A 16042-nucleotide genomic window follows, 5' to 3' on the forward strand; every position below is an offset into this window, starting at 1 on the left:
GTCCCTAAACTGCATTGCTTTTGTTTCTTTTCCTTTCCTTTCTGAGAAAATATATCAACTACATTTTTAAAAAGAGTGACTTGGGTTAGTAGGTGCCCAAGACATAGAATCATAAAAAAAAATCATAGAAAATTAGGGTTGGCAGGGACCTTGGCAGGTGGTCTAGTCCAACCCTCTGCTCTAAGCAGGGCCCTCCCCAGGTATATCATCCCACCCAAGGCTTTGTATAGTTGGATCTTAAAAAATTCCAAGGATGGCGATTCCACCACTTCTCTGGGCAAAAAGCACAGTGGCTTCAAGCACTGTTTTTTTGGACTGAACTGCAGGTGCCACCCCCCAATTTTGGCTCACAGCCTTGTGGCTGGTAGTTCAGAACGCAGTGCCCTGAGCCACAGGACAGGCACATTCCCCTTTCTTCCTTGCTCGACTATGCTAAGGGCTGGTAAGGAGATTTCAGCTCAGCTGTATTGCATGGTCATTTTAACCCACAGCCCGTAGTGATTTATGAGGTATACTACAGTAGTACCTAGAGTGCCAAATGGGAACTTGTATTGTAAATGTATTGCCTGAAACCCAGTAAAGATGGTCTCTGTACCATCCCCATGCCAAAGATACGAATAAAAGGAAGTATCAACAAAGTAGAGGAAGGGCATAGCTTAGATATAATATAATGGATCTTAGTAGTTTAACTGACCTCATTATATTGCAGCATGGAGGGGCATGTTATAAGTCAGAAAGCAGAACTGCATGTATACATCTCTCTTCTGAGCATATGAAGTAATAAAAAAGACAATATACAAAAAAGACAAACAGAGGAAGTGACCAATGGAGTCCTTACTTCATTACTGAATTAGGCACTGAATGAGAAAAGCAAAGTACTTAAGAAGCACACATTTAAACATGTTTACGTGCATGCATGTGGAGCAAAAATCTTTGGTACTTGCTTAGTTAAGCACATGCTCAGCATGTTGCTGGATGGGGTCTTGGTGAAGCTTGCCCAATAAGTAGACATGTTGTGTGCATAGAAGGGAAAAAAGTTGTTTTAGATCATGAACTCACTATCTATATGCAGGCCAGCAAATGCAGAGTCATCCGGGGAACTCCACCCATTGTAAAGACTACACTTGTCTTTCTATAAATTTAAATGACATTTAGTGCCCTGTTGAACTGAGATACTGTTGCTCTGAACTCTACACACTGGAAACAGATTTACTCAGACATCCACTTAGCTATTCTCTTTTCTAACCAGAGCTGATAATAAGATCTCATTAACACCTCTTGGAACACAAATAATGGGAGACTGCCAATGCAAGGTGGAAGTTACTAAAGGATTAATCAATGTATTGGTCTTCTAAAAGAAGAAACAAAAAAAGCCCATTCTTCATTACAAGCACTTAGAAATAATTCCTCATGATTTAAAGTGGTGACTGTTTCATTAGTCATGAGAGGGCAAAGAGGGTGACCTTTATCCAAGGGAGGAAGAAAAATGAAAAGGAGGTAAAAAAAAAACCGAAGAGGAAAAATGATAGGAAAATTAAAAGGGAGAGAGAGAGAGGATCTTTAACTGAGTGGACTTTCAGTCTGAAAGTAGCTTTCTCTGTGTTTACATTCCAAAGGGCGGGTTTGGCCCTGCCATCGGTGTGTGTGTGGAAGCCAGCAGAGCTGCACTTTTTTATACAAGGGCTGATCGCATGTTATCACACGACTGTCCCTCGGTAAAGCAGGGGGGCTCTGCAAGAACCGGCGGAGCGACGTTTCTGACGTTCAAAAAGGGTTTCCTGGAGCCGCGGACGCGATCTGGAGCGTGCCGCCTTCCCGAGCACGCCGGGCACTCTCGGGGAAAGCAGACGCCACCAGCCAGAAAAAGTATGAAGCGGACCTACAAGGCTTTCCCAGGCTACCTGGGTGGGAGGAGGTCAATACGTTTTAAACCAGGGAAGACGGGGTTGTGTGCTGAGCTGTGCATAGTGGAGAGCGTATCCTTGGCTTGCTCTGCAGATACATTTTGGGGAGTGGATGCAGAGGCGGGCCAGTGGTGGCTCTCCCTGGTCCAAGCTTCGCCAGGGCGGCCATCCCAGAGGACAGTCCGGTTGTCCTCTGTTGATACGAAACCCGACACCTTTATGTCCTCTAGCTTTCTCTTGCACAAGCAGGGAGCTGCCGCAGCGGCGGGGCACGTAGCAACCGCGCCTGCGCCAGCGCCCGGGGAGGGGGCAGGGCGGGGCGGGGCGGATGGCCCCGCCCCCAGGCGGCCGGCACATAAAAGGGGGCCGCTCGGGCGCTGCTGCCAGGTCCCCGCGCCCTGCTCCGGCCATGGTCCCCGGCAGCGACTCGCCCCTGCAGCAGGAGCCAGCGGCGCAGCCGTGGCTGGGGGCCGAGTCGCCGGCGGGCCTGTGGCCGGCGCTGCTGGCGGGGGTGGTGGCCGCGCTGCTCGCCTGGCTGTGGTACGGGGGCTCCGCCGGGCGGGGCGCAGACGCTGGGGACCCGGACGCCGCCAGCCCCGGCCCGGAGCTGCCGCCGGGAGCCGCGCGCTTCGAGGACGGCCCGGGGCCAGCAGGTACCGGTGGGGCGGGGCGGGGTGCTGGTGGGGCTGCGCAGAGCCGGCTAACCCCGCCTGGCAGCAGTCCAGGAGGGCGGTCAAGTGAGGGGGCTCCCTGGCCTCGGAGGTGCCGGGCACCCTTCTGCCTTGGCGCTTCGTAGCGCATTTTTTTTTTTTTAACTATTACAAAATAATGTGTCTGCGGGTCAGAATTGGGAAACAAGGTGTGTTGGTTGGAACACAGACCAGCAATTCAGGCTTCCTTGGTCCCTGAGCAAGCACCAGGTTTGGTTTTGTTGGGGGGGGGGGGGGGGGGTTCCTTAAAGCAAGATCTTGCATAATGCAAGTGGTCACATGGGCACTGTAAATTTTAGGTTGTTTAGTTAACTTGCAGTAATTGCTGCCGGGCCTTTGCCTTTAGGCTTATGACCGTCGTTCTAAACCAGCACTCTCGGCTCTTTAACCTTTGGAGTTGTCTTTCCTGGCTTAATATGCTCGCTGTTTTGAACAGAACGTTGTCTAGAGAGCAGCAAGACCGGCTTGTTGGAAACCACAACGGGTGTCCCATCCAGCCCTGGGGAGTTTGTGGAGAGTGTGACGGCTACGACGAAGGAAGAATGCAAAGCCCATAGTGGCGCGTTTCCCCCTGAAACGGAGCCACTGCTCACAGAAGAACATGCCTCCCCTCTGATGAACACTGCTGAGCACCTGCATGACATCTTTGGTTACTCTACAGAAGACCTGGGCCTACAAAAAGGACAGGAGAGCAATGTATGGGGTGTGGATACCTTGGCAAGTGTTTCTCCTCCTAGTGCTGGGCAGGAAGAGCAGAAGGAAGACCAGCGGGGTCAGATTGCTGAGGGTCAGGACTCTGTTGATCACGAGGAGTGGGAAGTTATCCCAGAGCACTCAGTCTGGGGAGATGCTAGTAAGAACAGCAGTACAGATGAGCCTGGCATCGCGCTGAGTCAAGAGGACAAGGAACTGGAACCAGTAGATTGCCTTGATGGGGATGCAAAAGCAAAGAGGGTTGCAGCTGTGCCCCCAATGCCTCAGAACATCCACGTGACCTTCTGTGTGCACTACATCACCCACTCGGAAGGCCAGCTGATTGCGGTCACTGGTGACCATGAGTGTCTTGGTCAGTGGCACAGCTACTTGCCACTCAAGTGTGATAAAGATGGCTTCTGGTCTGACTCGGTTGTTTTGCCGGTAGATACTAGAATAGAGTGGAAGTTCATCCTGGTGGAGGATGGGAAGGTCAGACGCTGGGAAGAATGTGATAACAGAGTCATGGTGACTGAACATGAAGACGGAATGGCCCATCAGTGGTGGGGATATCACTAATGAGCATCTTGGAAGCTGCTGACCTAGCTAATATTTCCATTTTTCAGTAGAAGATTGTCTGGATTGTAGGCCTCTTAATATTTATAATGTACCAAGCTCAGTTAGAACTGCTTAAGCCCCACACATCTCTGCTCAAATTCCCTTTAGGAAGGGTTCTGTATAGGAGGAAACTCTTAAGAAATAGAACCAAAGCACTTCAGCAAAAGCTGGCAGGTAGGCTATGCAGGACTTCAGACTGCTGTCTGTGCAACGCTCAGTCTGGACCCTAAACTTGCGTTTGTGTGTCTGTGTGAGTGGAGCAATAGGAGTGCATTTGTTTGGTTGACCTGACTGAATGAAGGAGAAGATATCTAGTTAACTATACTAATTATAGTGCAAGTGGGTTTTTTGTTTGTTTGGGTGTTATGGTTTTTTTAATTATTGTAATGTGCAAGTGAGCAATAAACTATATTTTCAGACTTAATAGTCACTTATCTTTTAACTGAAGAATAAAAGGCTGACAGATCAACATAAGTTGCTCTGTATCCTTTAAGATGCAAAGTGTTTAGCACCTTTTATGGATCAGGCCCTCTGTTCTTCCATTAAGCTTCCAATTCAAGCTAATGAATATAGAAAGGCATCTTGTTCAGCCTAAAATATTCAGGTCACTATGGTAATCTACAGTGATTTTTTTAAAGGTCAGAAGGGACTGCCTGACTTGTTTAATAAGTGCCAATCTCCTTGCTGAGAGCAGGGAGAAGTTTCTAAATTGCTTAATAATTACCTTGGCCAAAGTGAATGGGAAATGGACCTGAAATGCCTTTTGGTTTAAAACAAAATGGAGGGAATACTTTAGCTCTCTAGAAGCTTTGTGAAACTGGGATTTGAATTGTAAACACTGGAAACAGTCGGATTATATTGACAGATGGTGTAAATGGGCCCCTGGTGTAGAATACTGCTTGTATGGAGCGGGCTTCTAGTACCACAGGTGCTCTGGCATTTCTCATTCTGCCACTAAATACATCCAGTAACAGTGGTAAAATATCCCATGGGATGGAAGGGGGATACTGCTTTGTAAATGCTAAAAATCTTGGTTTGTAGGGGCCATGCCTACAACTATGTTGCTTGAGGGGTGGGGAAGAAGGGAGGGTGTGTTTTGAAATGGAACATGCCTGGCTTTTACAGCTGCACCTATCCATACAGGCTATGTCTTTAACAAGCTATAGCACCAATATCATTGTTTATACCTTCCCTTTGGATGATGGAACTGTTTTGCTGAAAACTGTTCTTCATTGAATCAGAAATTGAGTGGGTTGGCTCTTGCATTCTGTAGCTGATAGCATAGCTCATCTCTCTGTAAAGGGGCTTTCCAGCATATAGATTGGATCTCCTCTGAGCCATGGATCCCAAGTTTTTGCTAGTTTGTCTCTTGGATATGGAACAATGCTTTTCCTTTGCCAAGCAACTAATTTCCCAAACCAAAAAAACAATCGAGCTGTGCATGGGGGAGTGTTAGGTAAGAGAGGAGAGGTAGGGTTACATGGTACTGTTGAGCAATAACCCTTGCATCTACTTGTCCCCAACATGTACATAATGCAGTCCACAATTCTGCAGGACTGTTTCTTCCTATACGTGCAAGTGTAGTAGAAAAACCTCCTAACTGAAGATGAGGGAGGCCCCTTAATTTCTTGTTATCCCTTCAAACAGCATGTAAAACTTCTCCATTTTTTTTTCTTGGAGAAACATGCCAGGTGGTCCTAGAGGAAGGAGAGGGCAGTGCAAAACCATGGGCCTTACCTGATATGGAGAGGGATGATAAGCAAACCTTGAGACTAGCTGGTTCACAGAGGCATAAGCTTCTGTAGGTGATAGCTTGCTTTATCAGATGCTACCTCTTTCTTCTGGACTGGAAGAGACTCGGATGAGAGAGAAGCAGACAGTTCCTAGGAGCTGACATGCAGTAGAGAGAGGGCTATATTCCTAAATTTAGGGTTTTCCCCTCCCTTCCAGCTGCCTTTCCAGGGGACAGCAACTTTCCTACAACTTCTTTTGTGTAGGAAAGCATTGAAAGACTTGGATCACAGGATAATGACTTCTGCAATTTGGGAAGCAGAATGTGAGAGAAGGATGGAGGATCCACCTAAGGCAGTGGATGTTGGAAGCCAGTGCGGTTGAAACCCCACCTCAAAGTCAACACAATTGGTTCTGTCTGTCTTAAAATTCTGTGTGTGTGTGGGGGGGGGGGGTGGAAACAAAACCAGAAACCAACTCTGACCCTAGACTCTTCTGAAGAAAATCTACTGTGTGCTGAGATGTGGCACACGATAGTGGAAGGGAAATTCCCTTTATTTTGGGTGGCCCAGGGGAGGCTGTGGGTTTGACAATTTGGCTTAAAGTGGAAGCTTGCTGCAACTGTTAAGCAGTTACTGCTTAATAATAACAATAATGTTCCTAGGGCTTGGCTGGCTATAAATAGAAGGCTTCAAGTCCTGTTAGTCTAGCACCTAAATCAATGGTGTGGGTTTCTTTCTTGGGGTCAAAGGAAGAATTAATGTACCTATTTCTGTTATAATTCCTAATTGGGGTGTTAACAGAGACTTCATGTATTAGGTGTCCCTTTGCACAGACTATTAGATTTTCTTCAGCTAATGAGGGTGATCAACACTCCCAAAGGATGCAGTCCATGGAGAAAGTTGCTTAGAGGAACCATGAAACCAACACTCTGACCTGAAAGCATATTGTTAGCTTGTCTTGCCACACTGGTGCTGACTTTCAAACAATGAGGCACTGTTCATTTTAAAGTATAGCTTGTACAGGCTGTTTGGCTGGTGACTGGATTATTAGGAAGTGAAGGCTTGTGTGTGAGGATCAACTACATTATTAGATTAAGATGCTCACCAGAAAGCCACTTGACCTCTACCAGAATAGACCACTTAATACAATGATGACAAGTAGACGGTAACCCTGGCAAGAAGAAGTCTCCCCAAGTTATAAGGAAGGGCAGTGTCTAGTAACAGCACGTTATTTCTGATGGATTGGGATCTCCAGTCTATCTTCCAGTATATTTTAATTGTAAATTGATGTTACTTTTTACCCAAAAGACTTTCATGATGTAAGTGAACAAATTCCAATTGTATGATGAAGTGGATTTCATTTGGTTTTCATTTAAACTTGGTCTGTAGAGCTTTGTAGTAATTGGGGTTGGGGGGATGATGATTTTTTTGTTGTAATCAATATATAACCCAAGCTGAAACATGGCATTCTAAAAGTATAAAATTATCTTATACTAGCATAGGTTATTCACCTTTTTACATAGAAATAATGTATCTGGTATAAGTACCTATATACCAGGTAACTGCCAGTGTGGTGGAGACTACCTATCTTTGTACATCCAAACATTTATAGTGCTTTAACAGTGAACTGTTCAGAACTTTTAAGAGCAAACTAAAATGCTCCTGCTTGGCAAATGAGAACGAACTGGGGACTTTCAAATCCAACCCAGTTTATTAAAGACTGAATGTTTTCTTCAGGTGTGACCTTTAGTTTGGCCCTCTCTACTCATGAATCAGTGGGATGCTGCAAAAATGTTGTAACTGGCAGGCTCAGCAGAGGCCAGGGATGGAACAGATATGGAGACTGCACTTCTTTCTTCACCAGACCAGAGGCAGGTCAGTAGAGCACAGCATAAAGCTTAGGTTGCTACTCTCCTGATCCAGGCTTCTGTAGATACCTTCTCATAAATGGTTTTATTTCCCTTGTACAAGGGCTTGAAGCAGATGCATGAGCCCTTCAAAATTGATGGAGGGTTTTCTAGAACTCACCTTAAAAGGGCTCCATCTCTGGCCAGGTCTGGCATAGCAACTTGTTGTGACACCACTTCCTCTGGCACTATCTTAGGAGTGCTGCCTTCAGATGTCTTGTTTCACAAAGAAGGCAGAAGTCATGCCCCAAAGCTGGAAGGGTTGCATACTGTACCCTTGACCTCTCTAGTTCTTGGTCCTTTTACTTCAAGGGCTCACCTTTCCCTCTGGCTTCAGTCCAAGAATCCTGCATTAAGCAACAGGAGACTGCTGCTTCATGTCCCTCACTTGTTTCCTAACTCTCAGATTGGCACACTGCTCTACATAAACAATCTCTCAGCCTTTATCTCTAGAACAGCCCATTGCTTCCATTCCGCTTGGGCTGCAGTCTCTTTTTATAGTAGCTGTTTTCTGAATGACAGCTTGCTCACAGCTGATGAAAAATAATTAGGCCCATCATTAACCCTTTCCTACTACAGATGTTGTATAAGGCCCATCCCACTCTGCAGTTAATATTTCAAATGTTTTTCTTGATCTAATTTAACTGCCAAGATTTTAGCAACACAGCTAGTGGGCAGGGAAAGTGGTATGTATGCATGTTTTTAAAAAAAAAAAAAATTATTCATGACTTGATAATATTTTTGTAACAATTCCACAAGTCAAGTCATGAATAATTACTGAGAAATTGATTTGGAAATGAGTGAGTGAGACTGCTTGAATTAAACAAAGTTATTGCAGATGACGACTAGAAGAGAAAAGCCTGAAAGTAACATAGGTACTACACCTCCCAAATGAACCCAATAAAACAGAGAACAGGCAGAATGGACTTGGAGACCTGGTCTGTCTCAAGTACAGTGTTAAACTGATTTGACACCAACAGGACAACTTTTACAGTAAGCTGGAAATCTTGTGGTCATGCAGCTACTTCTGAAGAGCCATTCTTTCCAATAAAATAGTTTAAAAAGTGATTACTCTTTTTCATGACCCATTGGTATATTCAGGTTCTCCTTCTTCCACTTGCATAACCCCTTAAGATCCAGGATAAAACTTCCACTAGCAATATAGGCATTTCAAAAGTTGTTTAATTGAAAGTCATTCCAATTTAGGTGCTCTTGTGTATCCAAATCACTGATAGAAATGGAATGTAGGTTCTTCAGACCCCTTAAGGCCTCTTATAAATATACCCTTGTACTGCTTTAAGTGTTTGGGGTTTTTTCTACAAAATTTGCCTTAACATTAAGTGCCTCACTCTTTTTCTTGTGGCTGTGATCTAATCAGCTTGTACTGGAGCTACCAATATAGACCTGGTTATTCATGTCTATTTCTACTCCTTTCTAATTACTTCTAGTGCAGTACTTTTCATTAATTCCTTTATGGTCAAATTAAGACGCACACTTTACCTGTTCCGTCATCAGCCTGCTTGCTGCTGCAAACAGCCTCAAATGTCAAAAGTCACTGCCAGTTTAAAAATAAATTCATGAGTATGATAGATGTGCTAAACATTCATTCTTGCTTATAGCTCCCTGTAAGCTTATCACAGTAGCTGGCAGATGCATCTAAGGCAAATGTAATATAGTCTGCTTTGGTGAAATAATTTATCTATGCTCTGGAATGTATCTGGAAGCAATTCAGTATGTCAAACTATTTTATCAGACATCTTTTAAAAATGGGTACCTACAGTTAAGCAGCTAGGTCCATACTTGTGCATCTCCGTTTGTTTGTTTGTTTGTTTGTTTGTTTGTTTGTTTTTTTAATCTATATTAACAAATCCTTTAGTCCCATAAACTTTATCAAACTGTTCTTATTTCTAAAGAGTATCTTCTAGAGATACAGCATGTGTGTGTAATTTTTTTTTTTTTCCTTTTAGGAAGGTACAACTTAGTGAAAAGTTTGATCAATGTGACAAATACAGAATGGTAGGCAGATCCAGTTTCCTCAGTCTCTCATTCAGTTTCAAAACCAGATTATTATCTTGGGGGGAGTGACGGATGGTAAATAGTCTTGTGGGGAGGGAGGGGAAAAAGGGGGACCAACATCTAAACAATTAGGTGAAGTGTGGACATAATGCCTGAACTTGTACATGCATCACACATGATGGTGGTATCTATGTTATATTACACTTATTATGAGTCTTTATTTCACTTGCACTTTTTACTAATCTGTATGTCCTGGGATTACTTCTACTCCTGGGCAGCTTCAGATAGCCGTTGCATGGCTGGGGGGGGGAAGGAAACCTTCCAGCTTTAATTTTTTTTTTCTTCTGGGAATGCCCACTCCCCCTGACCATCACATTGGACTAATGAGCAGGATAAGATGTATGTAGCTCAGCATCAGAGACAGGTGTAGGGCTAATAACGTGCTGGCTTAGAAATAAATTATTTTATACAAATGGAAAAGAGAGAGTCCTAGATTACTGTTGGGATTGGAGGGATAATTAGTTTCTAGCTGTAGAGTACCCTGACATCACAATTTATTAAAATAGTAACATTATGTAAATAGGGTTATTTGTGGTAGCTTTTAGCAATGGAAGGATGATCAAAATTGCCCCATTAAAGACTAACAATTTTTAAGAGTACCTGAATCAGAAAAATTAGGGTTGGAAGGGACCACAGAAAGTCATTTAGTCAAACTCCCTGCTCAAAGTAGGATCATCTTCAACTAAGTCATACCAGCCAAGGCTTTGTCTAGCCCAGGTGTGTCCAACCTTTTTGAATGTGGGGCTAGATCATGAACTTCTTATCACCCAGTGGGCTGATGAGCCATATTCAAAGACCTCACAGGAAGTGGTATCACATCAGGAAGTGATGTCATGTGACCTTTGACACCAGTGAAGTTGCAGGAAGTGACAATGAAATAGATCTGGAAATGTGGTTTAAAATTCAAAATAAAAACAATATAAAAGCAACAATGAAATAAATAGTACCAAACACTTGACTAAAATAAACACTGTCGCATAATGCAAGTCAACTGATCAAAGGTGGAAAAGATATCAGCCAGAGTGGAAACTAATCAAAGGTGGAGGGATGTGTCTTGGCGGGAGACACCTATGCAGCGATTTGCAGCCTCTGTCGCTCACTGTCTTGCAAGGGCCAGGTGGGAAGGGAGGGAGCAGGGGCTCCTCAGTCCATCTGAGCGGCTGTGAGAGAGACTTGTTGCTCAGCTGGGCATGGAGCAGAGCAGGGTGGGGAGAGCCGCTCCCACGCACGGGAGCCCCAGTCTAGGCTCCTCCTTTGTCCTCCCGGCCACAGCCTCCCTGGGATGTGCGGGAAAGGTGCCCTCCCCTCCGCTGTTGCCCACCTCGCTGCCCCAGTGGCCATGTATGCCCATGCCACCTCCCATCCCCAGCAGCACATGAAAAGCGGCCCCCCTTGGGACGCGGGGCCTCATGCGCCGGCAACTGGGCCTGGAGAGTTGCAGCACCCGGGGGGAGACTGGCCGGGGGAGCAAGAGCCGCCTTGCTGTGGGGCAGGGCAGCAGGGCTGGCTTGAAGCGGGCGGGTGAAGAGGCAGGCACGGGCCGGCAATGCCAGTGGCCACTGCTTGGCTTCCCACGCAGGGCCGCTCCGGCAGCACAGGGCATGTGCATGGGCTCATGTCGGGGTGGGGAGGTGGGGGCAGGAGCATGGGCGCTCCCAGATGCACATCCTCCCTGCCAGTGACCGGCGTGTCCCGGGCCTGCGAGTAGAGCCACTCCTCTGCCACCTGGCAGCAAAGTTCTCCCATGAAGGCTCCATCGTGCGCCTGCCCCGAGCCCATGGCACTGGCTGCAGCTGCGGCTGCTTGGGCAGGCACCGGCTTCTCGGGGCAGGTGGGCGAGCGGGGCTATTCAGCAGCCGCAGCTAGTGCCATCCCCGGCCAGGGAGGGGTCCGGTCCGGCCCCGCGAGGGATCCAGCTGGGCCGCGCTGACGCAGTGCGTGTGGGAACCTTGTACTTTCCCCAGCCCTTCAGCAGCCATTAGGAAGCTGCTGAGGGGCTAGGGGAGGGACAAGGGGCGGGAACACAGCAACGTGCGCCGCAGAAAATGCCTTGGCGGGCCACATGTTGGACAAGCCTGGTCTAGCCAGATCTTAAAAACCTCCGAGGATGGAGATTCCACAACCTTCCCCTCCCTCCTGGTGAGAATAAATGTAGCAGACTTGGAATGTGGAGTGGGGTGGGGCATAAGATCTTGGGACTTGTTTGGGGTCACTAGCAAAATCTTTTCTTGGCTTTACCACATGAAGCATGCATTTATTCCAAATGTACAACAATGAATAATACCAAACCTCTATACTTGTGTCTTGTACTTCCTGTTCCTCTAGAATTGTAGACTGCAAAAATTATTCTAGTCCAAGACACAAGTTACAAAACTGAGAACCTTTATTATTACTCTTTTAAAGGATAATATAATTTAAATAACACATTTAACTAGGCACAATCTACACAGTCAAATGATCACAACCTCACAGAGTTTCTTCATTTTGTTAGCCTCTTCTCCTTTTCCTTCACTTTCTCTATCTTCTTTTCTTGACTTCTGATCATTGAAGACATTGCTGAAAACGGCATTGACAAAAAGTGCTTGAATGCTATGTACAGTCAGGCCATCCTAGCCAGAAAACAACTGAAGCTTCAGGTTTTGACACCTGCAGTTTTATAGTTTGCTAGCACATTATATTAGTAATGCTCTGTGCTTGATTTCTTCTTAAGAGAACAAATCTGGTGTGCACTTCAACTAGATAATACTTTACTAGTCAAAACAGGCCTAATCATAACCAGATACAATCTGAATTCTGCTGTACAGTCATTTTGTTTGGGACCAAAGGGCCAAATTCATTGCTGGAATAAGTGGGTTAAGTTTACTGATTTCAGGTGACTTTGGCTCAATGGTTGTACAATGGAATTTGATGCATAGATTATTTTAATTTTGTATTTTACACACAACTATAATGCATTACTAAAGGGATGCTAATTCAGAACACATGCCTCTCCCTGAAGTGAAAATTAACTGATGGCAGATTATGAAGAACCACTGACACCGATGGAACTATGCCTTTTACAGCATGTATTGTAGCAGCTAGTCTATTCTTTTTTCTCTCCTTGGTGTTTTTATTTTTTATATAAATAATTTGATTAAAATCCATTTTTCCTGCATTTTCTACATGGAATGCATGATGTGGATTATTGGTCATTTATAAGTCCATAATCACAGAAGTGGAGGGGAAAAGAAAGACCATGAAAATGTAGAGTAAGAAAGAAAATGCTGACAAAAGGGATTCTAGCACTTGGCATTCTGCAGTCAATGAATCTGATGAGTGTTTTGCCAGTGGGTTCAAAGGTAGTAAGATCAGGGCCTAAAAGATGATACCCTTGACTACAGCACTGGTTAAGACTATAGCATCTCCCAGCTCTTAGAATAAGGAGTAGCTGTAGGGGAGCACGTCTACACAAGATGCTAAAAGCACAGTAGACTAATTCTACTGTGCATTAGCACATGATGGCAAAAGCTGTGCTAATGCGCAGTAAAATTAATCTACTGCACATTAGTGTCACCTAAAAGATATGCGCCAGCGCTACTGTGCAGTAGTACCAATAACAGTGCATTTAGTGCCTGTTATTACAGGTACTAAACTTAACATACCATAATTACAGTACCTTAATGCATGTGTAGATATGCCTGGCGTTGGGCTACTTGAGTGGTTTCAGCTGGTAAACCATGACCTATTTTAAAATAAAGGCTACTGGGAACATAGTATATCTTTTATTTCCATGAGAAGTCCACAGCTTGTTACAGATTTACTAGATCACAGCAGCGCATGTGGGAGCATGGCATTAGTCAGTCTATAAGGTGCCTTCTGCCTGACTTCAGAATAATATGGGTAACTTCCTCTCTCTGCACATGGCATGCTGCCATGTTTTAAAGATTTAGGATCTAGGAGCTCATTAACATTAAAGGACTGATTAACAGTATAGTATGGAGCTGATCTATTTATTCTCCTAGGATAATGAAAATAAATCAGATGCATCTAAACTGACAGAAATGGGAAAACATAGCTAGGGCTGTGGCTTGCATTGCAAACAGGCTGAGATTCAGTACATTTTAAAAGCAGGAGAATGAATTACTGTACCTTTGTTTTTCAGCTGTAAAGTTTCAACCAGACTTTGCAGGCTTTCCATCTTGTTCTGTAGCTTTCTGCAAGTGCGCCCACTGGTTTCCACAGGCTGAGAAGCTATTGAGAAAGTAATTGGCCACTACACCCCAGTAATGATATGAAACACTTTTATAAAAGTAATCATTATATAAGAATCTTCAAACTATTAGCTTAAAATTAGGTCTAAAAAAGAGAGAGCTTCCAAACACAATACTCTGAACAACACAGAAAATAAATGAAGCGACCAGCTGGTTAACATTTTTTTTTGTAATTTTATGTATTTCTACTTCAGGCAAGCATGCATTAAAATTTTTAAAATGCCATATGGGTGTTTAGAGTGGGAAGGAGGAAGAAGTACACTGTTAAATGTACCCAGATGTAGAGCGCTCTTCATCAGTAAATCTCACAGGGCTGTAAAAGGTCAGTATCATTATCTCCATCTTGCAGATAGAGAAACTGAGGCACAGAAAGTGACTTGGTCAAAGTAAGTTAACAGAGCCAAGAATAAAACCTAGCTCTTCTGAGTCCCAGACCAGTGCTCTGTTCTCTGTATTTACTAGCTGGTTGATTGTTTGAACACTGATTACATGAAATCTTAGTCTGCAATGGCAATAAACACATTTGCTAGCTGTCTGACACAGAATTCAGTCTGACCAGAAGATGAGCTTCTGACTAGCTCATCTGAACAGGAGTGCTGGCATATCGAGGCAGTGCTGTGCTCAAGCAGCTCTACAATTGCACTATCAGCATCAGTGGATGTGTCTACGCATGTACTTTAATGTGTGTAGCCTATTCTATTGCACGTTAAAGCGGGGCATATAAATCATGCTAATACACTCATGTACAGTAGATTAGGCTACTTTGCATTAAGCATCAGCTAAAAAGCACGCATTTGCATTACCTCACATTAGCACAGCATAATGTGCATTTATTTAGTATCTCATACTGGAGGTACTAAATTTAATGCACAGTAGGAAAAATGCATTAATGCACGTGTAGATGTGCCCAGTTTCAGTCTGCAGCTGACAGAGCCCTTTTAATCAAGAGCTCTTGATATCTGGTGCACTTGACTGATTCTAAAATAAAGAAGAGGAGACAGCTAGATGTGGGGTAAACAGGCAGGGATACAGCTAAACAGAACAGAAAACAAGGGATGTATGTGGAACTTTTCATTTCTAGTTCTCAAGTGAGTCCTGCCTGATACTAACTGAAAGATTTCACACAGACACTGGACAACCAGACGGTAATGAGAAAGTTAGTGAAATAAGTCAGCAGGAACACTTACAGCTAAAGAAGTGTTCTTGGGTATGAACTTACCATTGCATTTGTCATAAATTACTCACTTAGCTAAGAGCCATTCAGGTTTAAGACACAGTGGGCACATCTACATGTGCATTAATGCATTGTGCTTACTGTGCATTAAGTTTAGTACCTGTAATAACTAGGGGTGCACCGATAGACATTTTGAGGGCTGATACTGATAGCTAATTTTTAAGGAGGCATATCAGCCAATACTGATCCAATTTCCAATACAGCTGAGTCTAGCTGGTAAATCTGTTGTGATGAAAGGGGAGGGGGAGGGAAGAGGCGGGGGGAACAAATCAATGCCCCCTGTGGTGTGGGAGTGGGGCTGGGGTAAGTGCTGCCCAGCTGGGGTGGGGCAGGCACAGGACAGAGCTGCAGCTCGTCCAGGGGGTGTGGGGGGGGCAGGGTCCCACTCCTGTGCACCACTTGTCTGGCAGCTCCTGCTGCTTGGGGGGGATGTGCCCCTGGATCTGCACTGGGCGGGACAGGGTGGGCTGGAGGCCATGCTGCACTGTGCTCAGGGTGGGCAGCGGTGGAACTGGGAGGGGGTTATGGGGAGACTATAGCGAAATTTGGGGTGGCCACAGCCCCACCCCCGTAGTCCCCCTCCTAGTGCTGCCACCGCCTGCCTTGAGCACAGTGCAGTCTGCCCTGCCCCCCCCTGCACCAATCCAGGGGCACATACCCCCCTCCCCCCCGTGCCCTCCCAGATGAGTAGCGGGACTGTAGCATGAACTGAACTAATGTAGCTAACGTTAACAGAGTGTAATAATAGTAAAATATAACTATGTTAGTCTTGTCCTGTAAGCAACTTGAAAACTCCATTTTGTATCCTTCTGCTTGACATAAGTGAATGAACTCTTCATAACCTTTATGTATGAATGTGTGTAAAAGGGTAAATGGTGAGAGAATGGCATAGAAACGGGAGAAAAAGATTCAACTGT

General features: G+C 44.9%; 2 protein-coding genes across 17 annotated transcripts in view; one reads left to right on the plus strand and one right to left on the minus strand.

Moving 5' to 3' along the window:
* Window positions 1-2282: 2282 nt before the first annotated feature.
* Window positions 2283-4349, plus strand: STBD1 (starch binding domain 1). The gene is made up of 2 exons (XM_006270834.3): window positions 2283-2557; window positions 3051-4349. Exons 1-2 carry the CDS (start codon window positions 2314-2316, stop codon window positions 3884-3886), a joined length of 1080 nt encoding a protein of 359 aa, XP_006270896.1. The 5' UTR covers window positions 2283-2313; the 3' UTR covers window positions 3887-4349.
* A 7657-nt stretch (window positions 4350-12006) lies between these two features.
* CCDC158 (coiled-coil domain containing 158) overlaps window positions 12007-16042 on the minus strand; it is a 116480-nt gene continuing 112444 nt past the window's right edge. For all 16 annotated transcript variants that reach the window (XM_019498739.2, XM_059722405.1, XM_059722406.1 and 13 more), the window contains 2 exons: window positions 13770-13871; window positions 12007-12197 (listed from right to left, as the gene is read on the minus strand). In XM_019498739.2, the coding sequence (XP_019354284.1) occupies window positions 12121-12197; window positions 13770-13871 (179 nt within the window). In that variant the 3' untranslated portion in view covers window positions 12007-12120. The remainder of the gene's footprint in view (window positions 12198-13769; window positions 13872-16042) is intronic.

This window comes from Alligator mississippiensis, chromosome 2 (genome assembly GCF_030867095.1).
Source record: "Alligator mississippiensis isolate rAllMis1 chromosome 2, rAllMis1, whole genome shotgun sequence".
Taxonomy (NCBI): Eukaryota; Metazoa; Chordata; order Crocodylia; family Alligatoridae; genus Alligator; species Alligator mississippiensis.